A 21787-nucleotide genomic window follows, 5' to 3' on the forward strand; every position below is an offset into this window, starting at 1 on the left:
CCAAGAACTAAAGTCTATAAGCCTCAAACCAAACATATAATAATTATTCTCAAACCATTTCTCATAATCTGATCAACATGATCAATATCAATTTGGGTTTAATAATCTATACTTCTCAACAACGGCACAAATTCCCAAATAATATTATACGACATAGTTTGTCTATGAAACATCTCAAATCATTTCGGAAAACAACATCAGTACCCAAAAAAAAATTCTAAACGATCCCAATAATACATGCGATTAAATCCTCCATACTTATAGTTAAGATGAATTAGTCCTTAATAGTTAATTTATATTCTCCCTAAATGATAATAAATAAAATCTACATAACTATGAATCTATGACCATTATCACAGAGCGAAAAGAATCAAAATCACGGATTGCTGTACCAAAGTATCATACACTGTTAAGATATGTTAAGATATTAGATATTATTCTGTGAATATTCTGTAGAGTCCTAACTATGGTGAGTTACCTAATGTGTACCTAGGGTTTAGGTAACTGAGTTGTACTATATATACGTATGTTATTAATGAGAATGATACGAGATTACACAATATTTGACATGGTATCAGAGCCTAGGTTAAAAACCCTAGATTTTTTTTCCGCAAGAAATTTGAGAGAGTGTAGCCGAGTATTGAGAACAGCGACTTTCTTCGCTTGTTGAGTATTGAGATTAGGAGTTAACAATTCCTTAAGTATCACCATGAGTTCCGATGAGGAGGCACCACCAAAGGTCATCGCCGCCGCCGTCGACCTAGACTACTATCTCGGGTCAGGCGACGGCCCCGGTATTGTTATCACCCCTGTGAAACTGAGAGGAGCATCGAACTACGATGAATGGGCCAAAGCCGTTCGTCGCTCGATGATTTCAAAATTCAAATTTGGTTTTCTTGATGGGTCTGTGAAGGAGCCCATTACGGACGAGACGAAGATGAAACATTGGATTGCGGTCAATTCGATGGTGGTGTCTTGGATCACAAACACCATTGACGAGAGTTTGCGTTCGAATCTGGAGGACTTTGATATTGCTCACGAGTTGTGGAATCATTTGAGGACGCGGTACTGCGTCGTGTCGGGCACCAGGGTCTGCCATATTAAGATGGCTCTGAGTGGTTGCAAGCAGGGCACGTCTGAGGGCGTCATGGAGTACTATGGCCGCTTGTCGAAGGTATGGAAGGAGTACGTACAGTATGCACGAGTTCCCAGGTGTGTATGTGCGGGTTGTACGTGTAATATAGCGAAGCAGGTGGGGGACATTCACGATGAAGATCGTCTGCACTATTTCCTAATTGGCCTGGATGATCACTATGAAGCCATTCGTGCACAACTGTTAGCACGATCGCCGTTGCCAGGACTCGACGAGGCGTACCAGACGGTTATGAATACCGAGACCATGCGCGCCAAGGCTGCGAGAGGTCCGGAGAGTGTCATGGCGTTCAAGGTCGAGACTAAGGCTCGGTCGAGGTCGGGAGATGTCAGTGGCAGATTTTGTGGTCATTGCAATCGTGAGGGTCATGAGGAAGAAACTTGTTATCAGCTGATTGGATTTCCTGAATGGTGGGATGAGAAGAAACGAGGTGGACGAGGGCCTGGTCGAGGAGGCAGGACGTCGATTAGAGGAGGCAGAGTAGCTCGCGGGGCAGCGTCATCGACCAGTGGTGTCGCTCGTGCCAATGCCGTGAGCAATGCCACAGGAGGGGCGACAACCACTGTGACGAGTGGAGACGGATCGCATGGTGCAGTGACGACAACCAATCATGAGCTTGTTGGGGTGACGAAGGAGCAAGTCCAGCAAATAGTTGACATCTTGTCACGACCTTCAACCAAGTTGCAAGGTAATCTTGATTTACGTTGGATTGTTGACAGTGGGGCATCACGTCATGTGACGGGTGATATTTCAATCCTGAGAAATATCAAGACATCAAGAAATCAACAGGTTGTGTTGCCGGACGGTCAACCTGCAAATTCAAACCAATATGGTTCGGTGGTCTTGGAGGATGGTTTCGTGCTCGATAATGTTCTATTTGTGCCTAAATTGAACTGCAATTTAATTTCTGTAACTCAATTAAGTGACGAATTACATTGTGCTGCTCAATTTACTAACAAAATGTGTGTTCTTCAGGACCGCTCGACGAGGATGGTGATTGGCGTAGGTGATCGACAGGAAGGACTATATTTTTTCCGTGGGGCTCCAAAGGTTCGTGTGCTAGCAGTGGAGTGTGTGGTCGACTTGTGGCATCAACGGATGGGGCATCCGTCGGAAAAAGTGTTGCAGTTACTTCCTCATGTGAGTCATAAGATTAGGAAGAATAAAACAATTTGTGATGTATGTCCGCGGGCGAGACAATGTAGGGAGAGTTTTCCAGTTAGTGTTAGTCGTGCTAGTCGCACATTTGAATTGGTTCATCTTGATTTATGGGGACCCTACAAGACTCCCTCGTCTTGTGGGGCAAAGTATTTTTTTACCATTGTTGACGATTATTCTAGAGGTGTGTGGATTTATTTACTGAATAATAAAATGGAAGTTGCATCGACATTTCTTAATTTTGTTGCCATGATTAAGTGTCAGTTTAATAGATCCCTTCGGGTAGTACGCAGTGATAATGGTACTGAATTCAATTGCTTACAAAATTATTTTCGTCAACATGGGATTCTGTTTGAGTCGTCGTGTGTTGGGACGCCTCAACAAAATGGGAGAGTCGAGAGAAAACACCAACATATTTTGAATGTTGGGAGGGCGTTACGTTTTCAAGAAAATCTTCCAATAAAATTTTGGGGGGAATGTATTTTGGCCGCCTGTTACTTGATAAACCGTACACCTACCCCGATCCTTGAAAATAAAACACCTTATGAGATGTTGTTTGGTAAACCACCATCGTATGTGCCTATCCGAGTGTTTGGGTGTCTGTGTTATGCATATAATCTCCGGTGTAAAGGGGATAAGTTTGAGTCTCGGAGTCGCCGATGTGTGTTTTTGGGTTATCCGTTTGGCAGGAAGGGATGGCAACTTTATGATCTAGAGACACATGAGTTCTTCGTCTCACGGGATGTCAAGTTTCATGAAGGGACGTTTCCTTTTGTAGATGAATCGGATGTGTTGCCACCGGTGCATGATGGTCATGGGGGGCTTGACCATTGGAGTTTGGATGAGAGTGGGACTACGGGTCCTGAGACCGTGTCGTCGCCTGCAGGTGATACTGCTGGGGTGTCGCCGCCTACAGGTGATACTGAGGGAGTGTTGTCGCTTCCGGGAGCTGATGAGGGGGTGTCATTGACCAGTGGTGACGACAGGGGAGTGTCGTCGCCTGTGAGGGAGGAACAACAACATGAAACACCTAGTCGAGTGGATTCAGACGTCGTCTCCTCACAGACAGGTGTAGAGGAAACGACGGGTAGTGACGAGAGTGAGACAAGGCAGTGTGTGGAGGATACGGAGTTAGGAAGGGGGAAGCGTGTGAAGTTTCCGTCGACAAAGCTGAAAGACTGTGTGATACATACAATACGGGAAAAATATAGTACTTCCGACAAAACACCTACGGCGTCATCACTCTCAGGTACTCCTTATCCTATCACATATTTTGTTAATTATGAGCGTTTTTCGTCAAAGCACAGGCATTATATAGCAGCATTGCAAGAAGGGCAAGTTCCTAAGAGTTTTAAACAAGCGATGCAGCATGAGGGGTGGCGTCAGGCAATGGCCGCTGAAACCGACGCGTTGGAGGAACAGGGGACATGGACGTTGGAAAATTTACCGGAAGGGAAGAAAGCACTGGGGAGTAAATGGGTGTATACTGAGAAGCGTGATGAGGATGGGAATTTGTTGAGACTGAAGGCTCAATTGGTATGTTTAGGGAATCATCAGGAGGAAGGGTTGGATTATAATGAGACATTTGCTCCCGTCGCGAAGATGGCGACAGTTCGAACTTTCCTAGCTGTCGCAGCTGTCAAACAGTGGGACGTGCATCAGATGGACGTCCATAATGCGTTCTTGCACGGTGACTTGGAGGAAGAGATCTATATGAAGATTCCTCCTGGATTCCAGAAGAATCACTCTGACAAAGTGTGTCGAATGAGAAAGTCGTTGTATGGGTTGAAACAAGCACCTAGATGTTGGTTCCAGAAGTTGTCGACGGCATTGACGCACTATGGATTTCGACAGTCGCTGTCCGATTATTCGCTCTTTACTCTGTCTAAAGGTACGTTGCAGCTGAGTGTGCTCATTTATGTGGACGACATGATTATCGCGGGCAATAACAAGTTTGCGCTTGAGAGTTTTAAGGCATACTTGAAGGAGTGTTTTAAAATGAAAGACCTCGGGGCTCTGAAGTACTTCCTTGGGTTAGAGGTGGCACGAAGTAGTCAAGGGTTCTATGTATGTCAGAGAAAATATGCCCTCGACATCATCTCAGAGGCCGGATTGTTGGGAGCAAAGCCTGTGGACTTTCCCATGGAACAGAATCATAGGTTGGCATTGGCAGACGGGCCAGACCTGTCGGACGGTGAGCAGTATAGGCGTCTGATCGGACGTCTGGTTTATTTGGCTGTCACGCGACCAGACGTTGCCTACTCTGTACATGTCCTATCTCAATTTATGCAAGCACCAAAGGAGGCACATTGGGAAGCAGCTTTGCGAGTAGTGAGATATTTGAAGAAGTGTCCGGGTCAAGGTATACTACTTCGGTCGGACAGTGCGTTGCAGTTGGAGGGGTGGTGCGACTCGGATTGGGCAGGGTGTCCAATGACGCGTCGGTCGGTGACTGGATGGTTTGTGTCACTTGGTATGTCGCCAGTTTCTTGGAAGACCAAGAAACAGCATACTGTTTCTCGGTCGTCTGCTGAGGCAGAATATCGGTCGATGGCAGCTCTGACGTGTGAGTTGAAGTGGTTGAAACAACTACTACGCGACTTGGGGGTGACACACGACCAAGGCATGAGGATGTATTGCGACAGTCAGTCTGCGTTGCATATTGCACAGAATCCGGTGTTCCATGAAAGGACAAAACACATCGAGTCAGATTGTCATTTCATTCGAGATGCAATCAAGGAAGGGATCATCAGTCCGTCGTACGTGTCGACGAAGGTTCAGTTAGCAGATATCTTCACCAAAGCGTTGGGGAAGGCGCAATTTGAGTTTTTTTTGAACAAGATGGGCATTCGAGATCTACATGCTCCACCTTGAGGGGGGATGTTAAGATATGATAAGATATTAGATATTATTCTGTGAATATTCTGTAGAGTCCTAACTATGGTGAGTTACCTAATGTGTACCTAGGGTTTAGGTAACTGAGTTGTACTATATATACGTATGTTATTAATGAGAATGATACGAGATTACACAATATTTGACATACACCCATTTATGATAATTGCAAACACACGCATTAACATTGTAATAAGAAATCATCGCATCCAAAGTCAGATAAACATGTATAATCAAATACAACTCCAATGATACATATAGATAAACTCTCCAAAGAATTGGTATGATTACAAATTTAAAATTAATGCTACACATAACAATTCGAGAGATTAAGTGCTTGTGATTACAATTAGTATGTACAAATAACTCGAATAGACTAAGTGCGCGTGATTACCTTTCCGAATAATAATACCAAATAGTTAAATTCAAGCGAATTTTTAAAACAATCAGGTACGGGATGCGCGCGGCTGCTGATAGGATCGATGCGCATGAGCTTAATTAATTTGATAACCAAAATAAAGTCAATGAGCTTTATTTCATTCCTCCTCACGCACAATCAACAGTAAGTAGAAAGAAGATAAATTAAGTAGGAGATATATATATAAAACTAATTTGACGGCCATAATACTTCTTACAATAAGAACACCGCAAATATGATTGTGCAGGGGTGTGTATGGTGCTCTTGGTGCACTGGTGTCCAAACGACACGCGTCAAATATAAAACACGGATTTCTTATTAAATCTGGAGAAGAAAAGAATAAACGTTGTTTTTTTGTTAAAAAAAAGAACAATGACTGTTCTGTTCTATTCTGGTATATGCTCTGTTCTATTCAGCTGTGTTTTATTATGTTCTTTTGTTTTTGCTCCTTTTTGCGGTTATATCTTCCTATATTTTTCATAATTTTGAAATCATAATTTGTAAAGAGGAGAGAGAAAATGTGGTAAACTGTAAATTTGATTTTAGAGAGAGAAAGTAATGGAAAATTCTCAGATATTGGTTGATTTTTCTACTTCAATATCAAATTCTATTGATTCTTCTTCTTCAAATTTGAATTCCTCAGCTGATAATCAGATTTGTGAAGGTAATTTTTCAATTTTTTTAATAACGAATTACATGTTTTGATAATTTTGATTTCGCAGTTATCGTGTTTTTTTATTATTTAGACCAGTTTGATTTCTCAATTACTTTGATTAATGTATTTAGATTATATATTTTTGATGATTATGATTTCGCAATTATTTCGCAGTTCTTTTGGGACTGTTTTGAAATTCTTTATAGTTGTTCGTTTCTCTATCTTAATATGTTCGTTTAGGCTTTGTTGTTGTTCTTTTATGTACTGGTAATGTTCTTTTTTATTAGTATTCATGCAGATTTTGAATGTTCTTTTCTTTTACTTTTGTTGTTCTTTCTCATATGTTGCTTTTTTTTCCCCTGTAGTTTTCTGTTTTTATTAATTTTGAGTTTTTTGTTCTTTTATTTATGGTTTATGTTCTTTTTAGGTTTTTCAACGTTTTATTTTTATTTTTTCAAGTATTATTATCAATATTTGATTATCTTGTTATATTTACCCTGCATTTTTCTCATGATGTTCTTTTTATAAAATTTTAAATGGGAGCGAATATGTTCTTTTCATATTTGTACCAAAAAAACAAGTGCACCATTCTGATTATGAACACTGCTTATATTTCTTCTCCTTCCTCCTCTTTTTTTTTCATTTTCTTATATATATAATATTTCTCCTACTAAATTCAATCATTTCTCATTTTAAAACACATTTTAGAGAGAGAAAGGGGAGAGGTTTTATTTTCTCTCAACAAAAGAGAGATTTTATGAGAGAGAAAGTTCGAAATACATTTTCTCCTCCTTCTCTCTCTAACATGTGATTTTAATTGAATTTCGTCGAAATACATTTTCTCCTCCTTCTCTCTCTAACATGTGATTTTAATTGAATTTCGTTTATCGAAAACTAGCTAATTAAGCAAAATACTACTTTAATTTCGCTAGTTTTTGTATCTTTTTATCGATTCAAAGATATTGATGGTGCTGATGAATGTGCATCGGGTGATTAAGGTACACTTCCTTGTTCTTATTTCTATGTTCTTTTTAAATTCTAATGTTCTTTTTTATAACATATTATTTCTGTGTCATCAGCATTGTTTGTTTTTTAAATTTTAATGGTTTATGTTCTTTTTAGGTTTTTTGTTCTTTTATTTTTTAATTTTTCAAGTATTATTATCTTGTTCTATTTGCATTTTTCTCATGATGTTCTTTTTATAAAATTTTAAATGAGAACGAACATGTTCTTTTCATATTTGTACCTTTATCTGATTTGTTAATATTAGTGTTTTACTTGATATGTTCTTTTCAGGTTTTTGTTAATGTTATTTTAATTTACGTTATTATGTTCTTTCTGATTTTTTTTTGTTTTTTTTTTTCTGTTGCATTTTTCACATGATGCTCTTTTTGAAAAATAGTTGTTCTTTTTATAATTTACTAGGAGAGAGAATACATTCTTTCGTTTTTTACCTTTTCTTTGGTTTTTTTAACATTAGTGTCATTTTCAGGTTTTGGTTAATGTTCTTTTCGTTTACTCTATCATGTTCTTTATGATTTTTTTTTTTTTTTGTTTTTCTGTTGCATTTTTCACATGATGTTCTTTTTGAAAAACAGTTGTTCTTTTTATAGTTTATCAGAAGAGAGAATATATTCTTTTCGTTTTTTACCTTTTCTTTGGTTTTTTTAATTGTGTTCCGGGTTCTCATCAATCCCCTATTTGGAGTGACATTTTGAAAGGACGTCCTGTGCTTAAACAAGGTTTAATCGTTAGTATAGGAAATGGAAAAACAACATCGTTATGGTATCACCATTGGGTGGGATCGGGACCACTTTATAAGGTTATATATCGAGATATACCTGATTCCGTGGGCCATTATCTGGTTAGTGACATCATTAGGGATGGGAGGTGGGATTTAAGGAAAATTGAGCACCTTGTTCCTGCTGATATTTGCGAGTTAATTAAGGCGGTCCCTCTGTCTCTCAATTCTGAATTAGCAGACTTCATTCGATGGCACCCAAGCAAAAATGGTGAGTTCTCTGTTAAAACTGCCTATTATCTTCTTACCCAACCTACAAACCAATCTTCCACTTCAGGCTCTACTTTTAATTGGAAAATGCTCTAAAAAATCAAAATTCCTTTTAAATACAAGATGCTGATTTGAAACTGTTCTCATGAAATCCTTCCTGTTGCAAAAAATTTGAAAATCAAACTAAACTGTATTTCTGCAATTTGTACTCGTTGTTTTGCTTTGGAAGAAGATCATTTGCATCTATTTAGAGATTGTTGGGAATCGAGTATTCTATGGAACTATATTTTCAGCAGGTTAGTCAAACACAATTGTATCAATCTCCATAGCTTCTTCCACCTTCCTTGGATTGACTGGATTAATTTTAATCTACGCTAATCTGGAACTCGGAGAACCATTTTCTGCATCGCCATTTGGCATATTTGGAAGTCTAAAAATTAGGCAGTGTTTAAACAAAAAATGGCCAAGGCCTTTTCTATTTATAATTCCTTTTACGTTGATTACACCACTACTAACAAGATTTTTCAGGGTAAGGATAAGGGCAAAGCAAAGATGGTGCCAACGTTGTAGACTCCTCCAGCATATGATTACCTAAAACTCAATACTGATGGAAGTTGGAGGGCTCACAACGATGCTGGTGGAGGTGGAGTTTTCAGGGGAGCCACTGGAAGATGGTACATGGGGTTCTCGAGTAAGTTCAATGCAATCACCCCCCTTGCTGCTGAACTCTATGCAATGAGGGAAGGTTTGCTCATGGCTGTATCATACAAAATTCAGAATCTGGAAGTTGAAACGGATGCACAAGCCTTATTACAAATGTTAGGATCTGTGAATGGAAAGTACCATGAGGATCTCAAACCTGTGCTATCTGATGTAGCTACTCTTATGGGCAAATTCAAATCCTTGGTGGTGAAACATACCCCTAGGGCAAATAACAAAGTGGCATATGCCCTTGCTCATTATGCATTGGAGATGGCAGTTGGTCACAACTTCTTCCTCAACCCCCCTCCCTTTGTCAACATCGCATACCAAGGTGATCTACAACAACTGGAAAATGCAGAGAAGAGAAGGCAACAACAGGGATCTAGCAGTTGTAATGTAATTGATTTGGAGGAAGCCATTTCTGAGGAGCAGCACAGTCCAACCTTTACAACAGAAATTATGTTCGGAACGATCTCCACTAAGTTACAACGACGGCAGCAGGCCTCACAAGAACTACCCAAGTGCGAGAGCAGTTACAGGATGAAGATGCAGAGCATATTCGTGATCCAGGAAAGTAGTTCTCTTAGTGCATGGTTTATCCCAAGCTTGGATGTCTCACTGTTGTTTCATTTTAGGAAGCTTGGTGATGATTTTGTTAAGTTTGTACATATTTTGGGTCAATAGAAGGGCTGGGTTTCATGGGTTAATAATCGGGGTGGCAAGTTTTTGATTTTTGTCCCGATATTGTATTCGAACCTTCTATTTTCAGTTTAATATAAGTCCAGTTATGCGTTAAAAAAAATAGGCGTAAATTTTGGGATGATGATCATGAGAGATAAGAAACATAATTCATTTACTTAGCAAGTTTTTTAAATATTTAAGTATTACTCTTAATAAAAGTAGACGTTAATTTCATTCAAATTTAGGTGAACATATACTACCTCCGTTTCGAAATAATTGGGACACTTTGAATTTTGACACTATTCACAAATTTGAATTTAACTAGCATTTGTGATATATGTATGGAAAAATATAGTCGTTTGGGGTCTTGTTTGTTTCGTCTCGATATGTATTTTTGGAATACGGAGTAGTTATGTAAAATGTGTCAAATCACATCGGTAGGTTTTTGGTTATGCGTGTGATATAAACCACAAGGGATTACAAAAACAGTGAATTGTGGTTGGTGCGTGTTGGTTAAACACATGAAATGAGCTTAATGTTGAAATTTTTTGTGGTCCCCCACACCCCACATGCATCTGATTTCAATTATTTTTTTGTGGGTTTGCTTTTATGACGTCATTTATGGAGAAACTTCAATTTTTTTGTTTACATTTCCTGAAATTTTTTACAAATTCGCATATTAATATAAATCCAAAATTATAATGCCAGATTTATTTTTCGAATCTGAATTTTATTGAGCATAGTTATAATATTTAGTTACAACTAAATTTAATTTTATTTACAAGGTGTTTGGGCTCCCAATTGATTCTCAATTGGGCCACTAAGTCCAAAGCCCAATGGCTCTAAACAACAACATCAAACCTACCAATGGCTATTCAGCCATCCATTAAGGCCCAAGGCCCAATAACAATAAGTGACCTATGGGCATTTATTATGCAAACACTATAAATAGGCCGCCAAGGCTCACACCTCAAGGTACGTCCAATTTATCGCCTTAAGACTACTCTTCTAGAGAACTTCTCTCTAGAATCCGAGCATCATTCTTACTTAGGCATCGGAGGGGCTTTCCTCGGAAACACCCCCGAGGCTAGTGACTTTGCTCTTGTGCAGGTGAATTCGGACTCCACTCATTCAAACAAGCAAGATCTTCAACACATACAAAAGGGCCTTCATTCGAAGCCCATTGTTTCCATCTTTACAACACCGGAACAATTTGGCGCCGTCTGTGGGGAAGAACACTTCAAAGCCTTTGAAAGACATTAATCACCTCTTTCCGCGAAAATGGTGAACGATGTTGTTAACAACAATGACGACGATATGATGGTGCGGTCAGATTCAGAATCTGACCAAGAGGGGCACCCTCAATCGATGGCGAGGTCACAGCCAAGCAGAGCTACGACCGCCACAAATGCAGGACCTCCGATTCCAACTAGGGAAGAGCTCACTGCGGCCATGACCATCATGCAAAACTTCCTCTTCAATGAGAAGCAGCAAGGGCTGGCAAATGACCGCAGAGAAGAGAGGAGGACCAGGCGAAGGCTGAACGAGCCACCCAGTGTGGAAGTGTCCAGACCCGAACGAGAACTCCTTCCCTTGACAGGTACACACTTGACGTCGAGATGGATGGAAAGCACGTGGGACACCCAAAAAAGGGCACAACAGCAACCAGATTGGTTTGCGAGACCATCGCCTACTCCAACAGCTCTCCAAAGCGAATCAACTACTCGCAACACTCGGATCCGAAGCTCGGTGCTCAGCAGATTGAGACCCTCGGTCCATTCAAGGTTAAGACCTTCGATCCATACGAGACTCGGGGTAGGTGAGTCGAGCAGGTCTGGCGAACGACCCGAGGTCAGTAGCCGAGAAAGAAGAAGAGACAGGAGGCATGATCGAACCCCTAGCCCCCATCGTACGCCCGAGCGTTCTAATCTCAGAACCTCGGCAAACGAAGGCATCAGGGCTAGACTCGGGAAAAGAATCATGACTCCTACGTCATCCCCTTTCTCGGACGAGCTGATCATGGAAGAAATACCGAAAGTAAGACTGCCAGCGCACCTAACCTACAGCGGAATCACAGATCCGAGGGATCATGTCATCTCATACGAACAGCAAATGTTCTTGAGTCCCTACTCCGAAGCATGTTGGTGTAAATACTTCCCAACCACGCTAACCGGAGTGGCGGGAGAGTGGTTTAGATCGCTGCCGAAGGGATCGATCAAGAGCTGGAAAAAGCTGAAAAAGAGATTCTGCACACAGTTCGTGAGCAACAATCGCCCCGAGCGAACCACAGCAGAACTGACCTCAATCCAACAAGAAAGAGACGAAAGTCTGAGAGAATTCATGGCCAGATTCATGAAAGAATCAACAAACATACCAAACTTGCAGCCAGACGTGGCCATCTTCGCCTTGAAGCACGCGCTCCAGGAAGGGAAGTTCCGTGACGAACTCTCAATGAAGAACCCCTCCAAAATAGCTGACGTGCTCCAAATGGCCGATGCGTTCATCAGAACCGAAGAGTTCAACAAGGCCGCTGCAAAATTGAAGGGATCGTCAGATCCGAGAGACACAAAGAATAACCAGAGCAGGCCCGAGGGCGGCTCGAGGAAAGGGAAAGAGAAAGTAGGAGCTAGAGAGATGAGCCCGAAGAAAGACGGGAGAAGGGGTGAACTTCAACCCAAATACACCAACTACACTCCACTAGCTCTGCCCCGAAAAGAGATATTTAGCCTCAACAGAAATGATGAAAAGTGGAAACTACCGGGGAAGCTCAAGTCCAACCCAGCTCGGAGAAACAAGAACAAATTGTGCGAGTTCCATGATGACTTCGGTCACCATACCGAAGAATGCAACTCGCTGAAAGACAACATTGAGGACCTCGTTCGCCGAGGCTACCTGAAACAGTACTTGTTAGACCGAAGGGAGGAAAAAGAAAAGGCCGCAAGCGGCAAACAACACGAGCAACCCCAGAAAAGGGTCTACGAAGCAACAGGGCACAAGAAAAATGACATCCTAGTGGTGTTCGGGGGACAGAAGTCTGGCCAGGCCAGCAAAAAACACCTAAGAGCCCTCTCCCATCGGGTCAACTTCAGCACGGTGGGAGACAACCAGCCACACCCCCCGAACATGACCTTCACTGCTGATGATTGCTTCGGAGTCCAGTACAAACATGACGATCCTCTGGTCATCTCCATGGACCTCAATAACCACAACGTACATCGAGTATTAGTCGACGGAGGAAGTGCCGTCAATATCATCTTCAGAAACTGCTTCGAGCAGCTGATCCTCGAAGAGCCAGAGGAAGCACTGACGAAGGTCAGTTATCCTCTGATCGGATTCAACGGATCCGCAGCTATCCCTCGAGGAAAGATCACCCTGCCAGTCACAGTGGGCGAAGGCCAGGCAGCAAAAACCCTTCGGGACGAATTTTTGGTGATGGACTGCGACTCCGTATACAACGTAATCATGGGGAGAACCATGATTCACAAGATGCAAGCAGTCCCCTCCACATACCACCAGCTGATGATATACGTCTCGGATGCAGGATTCGCCGAACGAATCAGGGGTGATCAAGAAGTGGCAAGAAGAACCTGCCACACTGCTGTCCGAAAGCCCAAACTAGAGGACGGCCCCGAGGAAGAAAAAGGAGCTAAGGGAGAGGAAAGCGAGGCAAAAAGAAGAAGAGCAAGCACGAGCAGCTTGTCTCCCGCAGAAGTTGATGCTCGCCCCGAAACCCTATCTCCCGAACCAGATCAAGAAATGGAGGATATCTTCCTCGAAGATAATTCAGACAGGAGCGTCCGAATAGGCAAGGGCCTAAGCTCGGGGCTCCGAATCGATTTGATCCGACTACTCAGGGATCACAAAGACATCTTCGCATGGTCAGCAGCAGATATGCCAGGGATAAATCCGAAGCTGATTTGTCACAAGCTGGATGTCAACGCTGAAGCTCGGCCAATCAAGCAAAAAAAGAGAAATTACTCCTCGGAGAAAAACAAAGCCATCGCCGAGGAGGTTAAAAAGTTACAAGAGGCCGGATTCATCGAACCATGCATGTATCCGAAGTGGCTGGCCAACGTGGTGATGGTCAAGAAAGCGAACGGCTCATGGCGAATGTGCGTAGATTTCACAGATCTAAACCGAGCCTGCCCCAAAGACTGCTATCCCCTGCCAAGGATAGATCAACTGGTTGACTCCACCAGCGGCCATGCACTGCTCAGCTTCATGGATGCCTTTTCAGGCTACCACCAAGTATTCATGCACCCCGATGACAGGGCAAAGACAGCGTTCATCACAAGCGCAGGAGTGTTCAACTACAAAATGATGCCTTTCGGCTTGAAAAATGCCGGAGCCACCTACCAGAGGTTAGTTGACCACGTCTTCGCCGACCAGAAAGGGAGGAACGTGGAGGTCTACGTAGATGACTCCATCGTAAAAAGCATCAAGGAGGAAGACCATGTCAAAGACTTGGCAGAGACCTTCGGAAATCTGAGGAAATACAGCATGAAGCTGAACCCAAAAAAATGCGTCTTCGGGGTGAAGTCAGGGAAGTTCCTCGGATTCATGGTGAGCGAAAGAGGAATTGATGCGAACCCAGACAAAGTCCAAGCGGCATTGGATTTACCCGAGCCGAAGACCAAGAGAGATGTGCAGAGGCTAACCGGCAGGTTAGCCGCACTAACAAGGTTCATATCAAAAGCCTCGGACAAGGGAGCCCCCTTCTTCAAGGCACTGAAACCAAAGAACCTCCCCGGAGGAGAAGCAGAACCAGTCAAGAAAAAGGGGGTCCCGAGGAAAGTGGATCCCGAACTGATATGGGAACAGGAGCAAAAAGAAGCTTTTCAGCAACTCAGAGCCCACCTAGCTCAACTGCCGACACTGGCCAGACCAAAGGAGGGGGAAACCCTGTACCTATATGTCGCAGTTAGCCCTGGAACCGTCAGCGCAGTGCTTCTTCGGGAAGAAGAAAAGAAGCAACAGCCAATCTACTTCACCAGCCGAACACTTACAGGAGCCGAAACCCGGTACCCACTCATCGAGAAAGTCGCATATGCAGTAGTGGTAGCTGCACGAAAACTGAGGCCATACTTCGACTCCCACCAGATCACAGTGCTAACTGACCAACCGCTCGAAAAAGTACTCGACAAAATAGAGAGGTCAGGAAGATTGGCTGCCTGGGCCTTCGAACTATCAGAGTTCGGCATCAAATATCAGCCGAGGACAGCAATCAAAGCACAAGCATTGGCAGACTTCTTGGCCGAGTGCTCATACCAGGAAATGTTGGATGATACGAAAAGCACGTGGGAGGTCTTCACTGACGGATCTTCCACAGTAAACGGCTCAGGGGCAGGAGTTGTACTAATCCCCCCGACGGGGAAAAGCATAGAGTATGCATTGAAGTTCGGCTTCAAAGCAACCAACAACGAGGCCGAATACGAGGCCGCAATCGCAGGGATAGAGCTTTGTTTATCCCTGGAGGCCGAACATGTTCGCCTCAAAACTGATTCCCAGCTTGTAGCCAACCAGATCCGAGGGGAGTATGAGGCCAAATGGCCCAGCATGACAGCCTATTTAGCAAAGATTAAATCCTTAACGTCAAAGTTAAGATCCTTTGAAGTCATCCTCATTCCCCGAGGACAGAACGCGCAAGCAGACGCACTGTCAAAACTCGCAAGCTCGACACTCATCGACCTAAACAGGTCGGTCCACGTGGAAGTTCACCAGGAGAGAAGCATCGACTTGCTACCCACCACAGTATGCAGCTTACGTACCGAACCGAGCTGGATGGACGCAGTAGTTGCATACAAAGAAAGGGGAGAACTTCCTGAAGATAAGCTGCAAGCGAGAAAACTGAAAAGATTCAACAGATGGTTCATCATCAGCGCCGAAGGAGAGCTCATGAGGAAATCATTCTCTGCTCCGCTGCTAAAATGTGTGGGTCCAACAGACGCTGACTACATCCTAAGGGAAATCCACCTCGGGATATGCGGAAACCACATTGGAGGTAGGACATTAGCACATAAAGCCCTTCGGGCTGGGTACTGGTGGCCCACTATGGTTTCCGAGGCAAAGCAGATGGCAAGGAAATGCGAGAAATGCCAAAAGTTCGCACCAGCCATCCATCAACCAGCTCAAGCCCTACAATCAACACTGTATCCCTTACCATTCGCACAGTGGGGGTTAGACATCATTGGTCCCTTCCCCTCAGCGACGAACCAGAAGAAGTGGTTGATTGTAGGAGTCGACTATTTTAGCAAATGGATCGAAGCCGAAGCTGTCTCCTCCATCACCGAACCTCAGGTCCGCAAGTTCATATGGCAGAACATCATCACAAGGTTCGGCATACCAAGACTGATGGTCTTCGACCACGGGAAACAGTTCGACAACACCCCGTTGCAAAAGTGGTGCAAACAGTTCGGCATACACCTAGCATACTCGGCAGTCTGTCACCCACAAAGCAACGGGCAAGCCGAAGCTGCTAACAAACTCATCCTCAACGCACTCAAGAAAAGAGTCGAGGATGACAAAAACAAATGGTTAGAAGAGCTACCCGGAACGCTATGGTCCCTTCGGACCACTGAAAAAGAAGCTACCGGACAAACACCGTTCCACCTTGTATACGGATCCGAAGCTGTAATTCCTGTGGAAATCGGAACAGAAAGCCTGAGGATCCAGGCATACAACAGGTATGATGGGCTCCAAGGAGAAAGCAACAACCAGCTTCTATCCGAAGCTCTCGATCTACTGGATGAAGCTCGGAACGATGCAAGGACACTCAACGCAGCCTATTTGCAGAGGGTCAACAAGCATTACAACCGAAGAGTCAACGCCAGACCCCTAAAAGTCGGTGATCTAGTACTCAGAAACGCCGCCTCGGTTCAGAAAGGACGGATCCATGGCAAACTCTCAGCCACTTGGGAAGGACCATACATCATCCATTCCGAAAAAAGGCCAGGCACGTATATGCTGAAACAGTTAGATGGAACAATTCTGAAGAACCATTGGAATACCGATGTTCTCAAGAAATATTTTGTATGATCTCTGTCTGTAAGCCAAGTAAGTTGTTTAATGAGAAGAGGAAAGCCATTGGCACCATGTGTTTCATTAAACTTATCTCTACATTTATTGTCCCTTTATATATATATGCAGCCTCGGATCTGATCAATCCGAGACCAAAAACAGGTTGACTTTGCCCATTCCTTGATAAAATGCAAGAAATGACCAAATCATACACTTCAGGGAACCGTCCAGAATCCTCGGATTCGCGGTACCCTAATAAAATTTGTTCGCAACAAACAGTCGCTCGAATCAAGTTATAAAACTCCGGCTCAGATCCACGGATCGCCGAAGGCATAACTAAAGAGGCAGACTAGCGATCTCTTGCCCAGGTTTCCGAACCACAAGAGATCGGAAGAACAATCCAAACCTCTGAGCAGATCGACGGATTTGAAGAGTCTGGAAACTAAAGAGTCTCTTAGCAGATCTACGGATTTGAAGAACTCGCAAAACTAAAGAGTCTCTTAGCAGATCTACGGATTTGAAGAACTCGCAAAACTAAAGAGTCTCTTAGCAGATCTACGGATTTGAAGAACTCACAAAGTCAAAGAGTCTCTTAGCAGATCTACGGATTTGAAGAACTCGCAAAACTAAAGAGTCTCTTAGCAGATCTACGGATTTGAAGAACTCACAAAGTCAAAGAGTCTCTTAGCAGATCTACGGATTTAAAGAGCTCGCAAGATCAAAAGGTTTTTAGCAAGTCTACAGAAAGAGGAGCTCGAGAAATCTACGGATTTAAAGACCTAAAAATTGCGAAAGAACAAAAGAAGCAGCCAAGTAACAAACATTCATTTTTTATTCAATATTTGGGGGAAGTACAAACACATCGAAAACCTCAAAAATTGAAAACAAAATGAAACAAGTTAAAATCGGCAGCCATCAACAGACAATACCGGCCTACCGAAGTACTAAAGAAATCAAAAAGAAATGAGTACAACGCAGCGCCGAGGCAAAAGGGGGAAAAGCAAGCACATATTCGGAAGTCCTCAACTGGAACCGACCGACTCTGAAGAAGACGACTGCCCGAATCCCTAACTCTTGGGAGTCTCAGAAGCGGCCCCTAGGGGAGCATCCTTCGAAGAACCCCCAGCAGTGGTATCACCTTCGGAAGTTGCCTTCTGGGCCCGAGCCTCTGCAAGAGCAGCTTGGCGTTCAGCTTCAGCTTCATCTCGATCAGCTTGGCATTCCACCAAGTGGTCCTCGGCCTGCATCCATAGAGGAACTTTCTCGTTCCAAGGGAAGTGAGGCATGTGCTTCGCAAACATGCGCCGAGCACCCAGGATGCCGTTCCAGTACTGCTCTCTACACTGATCAGCAGTGTAGAGGTTGACTCGCTCCTGCTCCAGCTTCCGAATATAGTCATCTTTTTCCCGAAGCTTCAGCCGAAGGACAGGCACCTTATCAGCTTGCTGCTGGATCAGCTCCCGATGCTGGACAAAATGATGGAGCCTTAACTCCGCCTCTTTACGCTCCTTGTCGGCCGCTTCAAATTTAGACTTCATCTCCTGGAAGAGTCTATCTTTTTCCTCAAGTTCGCTAGCGAACTTAGCGGCCATATCCTTCTTCTCCTCAGCAAAGGAAGCGATCTTCTCAGCATCCTCTTCAACTCGGAAGATGAGCTGGCCAACCTCGGTCCCGATCTTCTCAGCAGACTCTCTAGCCTCGCGACTATAGTGAAGGTACAGCTGCTTGAGTTCCGTAAGTTCGGAGAGGAGTTGCCCAGCCTTCTGGTCCAAAATGGGAATATCACGAGCATAAGCCTCACGATATTTCCTCAGTTGTTTCTCCTCAACCGAGCTACACTCGGAAGCGAACGAAGACCAGAAAACAGCCTGGGAACGAGAGAAAGATGAGCAAAATAGGAAAAACACAAAACAAAAACACAACTCAAAGAGAAAAATCTAGCAAATTACCTCGTTCAGATAGTACTGGGCCATCATTGCCGGATTCCTCTCTTCGGCCCCAGGAACCCTCCACTGCGGGTTAGCACGAAGCAGATTCTCCCGAGCAGCCTCGGGGCCCACCAAGGATCCCACGTGAGCCAAAGGGTCCTCTCCCAAAATCGGAGCCCTGGCATATCGAGCCATCGCCTCCCTTACTTCTTCGGGGATCCGTTTTAGCGGAACATCCGAACAGGGATCAGCATGGATCAGCCTATCCAGGGCCGAGGTAGAAGTAGAACCCAAAGTTGAGTGGCGCCTCTTCCTCGTCAAACCTTGCTCGGGCTGCTCCTCCTCTCCAGCAGAGGGAACCTCCTTCTGAACCTCGGGGACCGCAGCTTCGGGGCCCGAGAGATCTATCATCTCCTTGTCTGGACTCTTCTCCCTCTCGAAGGGAAGATCAGCAGACTCCTTCTTCTCCCCAGCTACCTCAGGAACATCCGAACCAGGAACAAAATCGGCTTCAATCGCCTCCATCACCTCGGTGATATCCTGGATTTCGATCCCCAAAGCAGCAGATGGTTTAAGGGGAGAAGGGATGATATCTTCCTCGATCAGCGGCTGATCCACGGCCGGCGGTTCAGCAACCACCACACTCTTTAACTTCTGCCCTGGCAAGGGCATGAAGTGAAGAAGATTCTTAGGAGGAGGCATGACTTCCGAAACCGCTTCCTGCATAGCAAGCATTCAAAGATTAGTTTCCGAAAAGGGGAGAAACGAACTACAAAAACTCCAAGTCAGAACAAATACCTTCTCCGAGGGCTGAGAAGCCTTCGCTTTCTTCGGATGCGTGGAAGGCCTCAAAAGAGTGCTACCCTTCCTTTTGCGTTGATCCTAAAAAGGGGAGACCAAGGGTCAACGAATGTAAAAGAAGAAAAAGGAAGAAATAGAGAAAAAAGCGGGAAATACCCGGTTCCTAGATAAAGAGATATCTATCCGAGCCGGAGATGAAACCGAAGGAACGGCACGCGGCACAGCGTCAGTCCCAGGACCCTAAAAAGATGGTCCAGGACCAAGACGTTAGCCGACGGCCAACCGAAAAGAAAAAAATAAACAGAAAATCGAGCCTATAAATGAACACTCACCGGATCCGAAGTCGTCTTCAACTCAGGAAGCACAACCTTCACAGGAACAGCTTCAACAGAAGAGGCGGAATCCCACGGATCAGCTCGAACTTCGGATATCCGAGCAACCCCCAAAGGAGACAACACGTAATCCTTCAGACGAGGATTACGAGGGTTATCTTTTCCGAACTTGTACTCGGGAGCCGGGTCGTGAATAGTCTTCAAATCCAAAGAAATGCCCAACTTCTTAGGATCAATGCAGCTAAAGCCGTACTCTGCAAAAACAAAGCACAAAAAATGTCAGCAAAACGAAACAGGAAAGAGGACAAACTCACTGAAAAAACGGTCTCAGCCGAAAGACACCTACCCCTGTCAAAAATCCTGCTGAGACCGGCAACAGCAAGAATGTCCTCCCTCAGAATGTAATTGAGATTCGGGAGCCAGCTAGACGGCAGTCGGTGGTTATCCTCTTGAGCCAAGAACCACTGGAGGAGGTCCACATAGTGGCGATGGTTCCGATCTGGAGCCGCCACACCCCTCATATCAGGATCAGGAGCCACGAACCACTTCGGAGGACGATAAAAGTTGGGATGCTTCGGATCCGTCGGCACACGGACGAGCAACCACTCCGTCTTCCAATTGTGGTCAGAGCTAAGGTAGGGGTACGCCGTGATGTAGTTCGGATCCCCCCTCTTTCGGGACTTCTTGTTGACAATGGTCCACCAACCATACCCATCACCCTTGGAAGCATGGTTGAGAACCAGATCGTGAAGATCCCGAAAAATAGCGACAGAGCAAGGGAAATTGACGAAGTCACACACCCATCTAAATCCGATTATGTGCCTCATAGATTTGGGTGTGAGCTGGGCCAAACTAATGTTGTACGACACCAAAACCTCGGATACGAACGGATCCAAAGGAAAGCGGAGACCATTCTCCAAATGGTGAGTATACACGGAAATGAACCCCCTCGGTGGATGAGTCACCCGAGGACGCTCTTGTTCAGGAAGCTCGCACCAGTACCCCAAGGCATGCTGAATTCCGTATAGCTCCTCGGCCTTCCGATGATAATTCCCTAACTTCGCTTCCACCAACCAGTCACCGCTGACCGATTTCTCCAACGGACCGTCGATCTGCGTGGTCTCATGCAAAATTGAGGCATACTTGCCCTTCGGATCAGCTTCCGACCAATGAACTGGAAACTCGGAGTAACGACGACGAACACCCGAAAAGCCAGCTCTCTCACCAGAGGTTGCACGTTCATCTTCGGAAGCATCCCAACCAATCGAACTCTTCTCCAACGGCCTCTCCGAAGGTCGACCCCTCGAAGATTTCGGTAACCTCCCCGAAGGCACGTTCTCTCTCTCACTAGAGGAGCCAACAACGAACTTGTTTTTGCCCCTATTCTTTGCCATGGTCGCGAAATCTCGATCTAGGGTTTAGATTGAGGGGTAGAAGGAAGAACGAAGAAAAAAGGAGAACTCAGAAACAAATTACCTTTTTCCGAAGCGGAATTCGCCGATAAAGCGAACAACACAAGTTCCCGAAGTCTAAAGTTGGCCGAATTTCGTAGATCTGAAGAAGAAAATTGCACTGCGATCGCCGGAATTCAGAGAGAGAATGGGTTTGAAATAAGGAGTAAAAAGTTTAAAAGGAGCAAGGCACCCAGTATTTATAGAAAAGAGAAAGGGCGCATCAACTTCCTCAAACCCACGATCTCCATGACACAGTACAATTCCCAACACTTGTCATCAATGCAAATCATCCCTTTTCAAAAAAGAGAGGGAACTTTCGGACTTCTGACAGCTGGAAACCCACCCATTTAATTCTAAATGGACCGGGTCTGGGGGGCATGTTGTTTGGGCTCCCAATTGATTCTCAATTGGGCCACTAAGTCCAAAGCCCAATGGCTCTAAACAACAACATCAAACCTACCAATGGCTATTCAGCCATCCATTAAGGCCCAAGGCCCAATAACAATAAGTGACCTATGGGCATTTATTATGCAAACACTATAAATAGGCCGCCAAGGCTCACACCTCAAGGTACGTCCAATT

General features: G+C 44.4%; 3 protein-coding genes across 3 annotated transcripts; 1 reads left to right on the plus strand and 2 right to left on the minus strand.

Annotated features, from left to right (window-relative positions):
- Positions 1-583: 583 nt before the first annotated feature.
- On the plus strand, positions 584-2542 carry LOC130469007 (uncharacterized). Its single transcript, XM_056838047.1, has 2 exons — positions 584-1841; positions 2129-2542. The coding sequence occupies exons 1-2, from the start codon at positions 710-712 to the stop codon at positions 2161-2163; spliced, it is 1167 nt and encodes a 388-aa protein (XP_056694025.1). The 5' UTR covers positions 584-709; the 3' UTR covers positions 2164-2542.
- Positions 2543-17663: 15121 nt separating this feature from the next.
- On the minus strand, positions 17664-19326 carry LOC130470329 (uncharacterized). The gene is made up of 2 exons (XM_056840295.1): positions 18640-19326; positions 17664-18558 (listed from the first exon to the last, which is right to left on the minus strand). Exons 1-2 carry the CDS (start codon positions 19318-19320, stop codon positions 17758-17760), a joined length of 1482 nt encoding a protein of 493 aa, XP_056696273.1. The 5' UTR covers positions 19321-19326; the 3' UTR covers positions 17664-17757.
- A 27-nt stretch (positions 19327-19353) lies between these two features.
- LOC130469687 (uncharacterized) lies at positions 19354-21294 on the minus strand. Its single transcript, XM_056839114.1, has 3 exons — positions 20098-21294; positions 19752-20005; positions 19354-19500 (listed from the first exon to the last, which is right to left on the minus strand). Exons 1-3 carry the CDS (start codon positions 21143-21145, stop codon positions 19354-19356), a joined length of 1449 nt encoding a protein of 482 aa, XP_056695092.1. The 5' UTR covers positions 21146-21294.
- Positions 21295-21787: the final 493 nt, after the last annotated feature.

Source organism: Spinacia oleracea, chromosome 3, assembly GCF_020520425.1.
Source record: "Spinacia oleracea cultivar Varoflay chromosome 3, BTI_SOV_V1, whole genome shotgun sequence".
Taxonomy (NCBI): domain Eukaryota; kingdom Viridiplantae; phylum Streptophyta; class Magnoliopsida; order Caryophyllales; family Amaranthaceae; genus Spinacia; species Spinacia oleracea.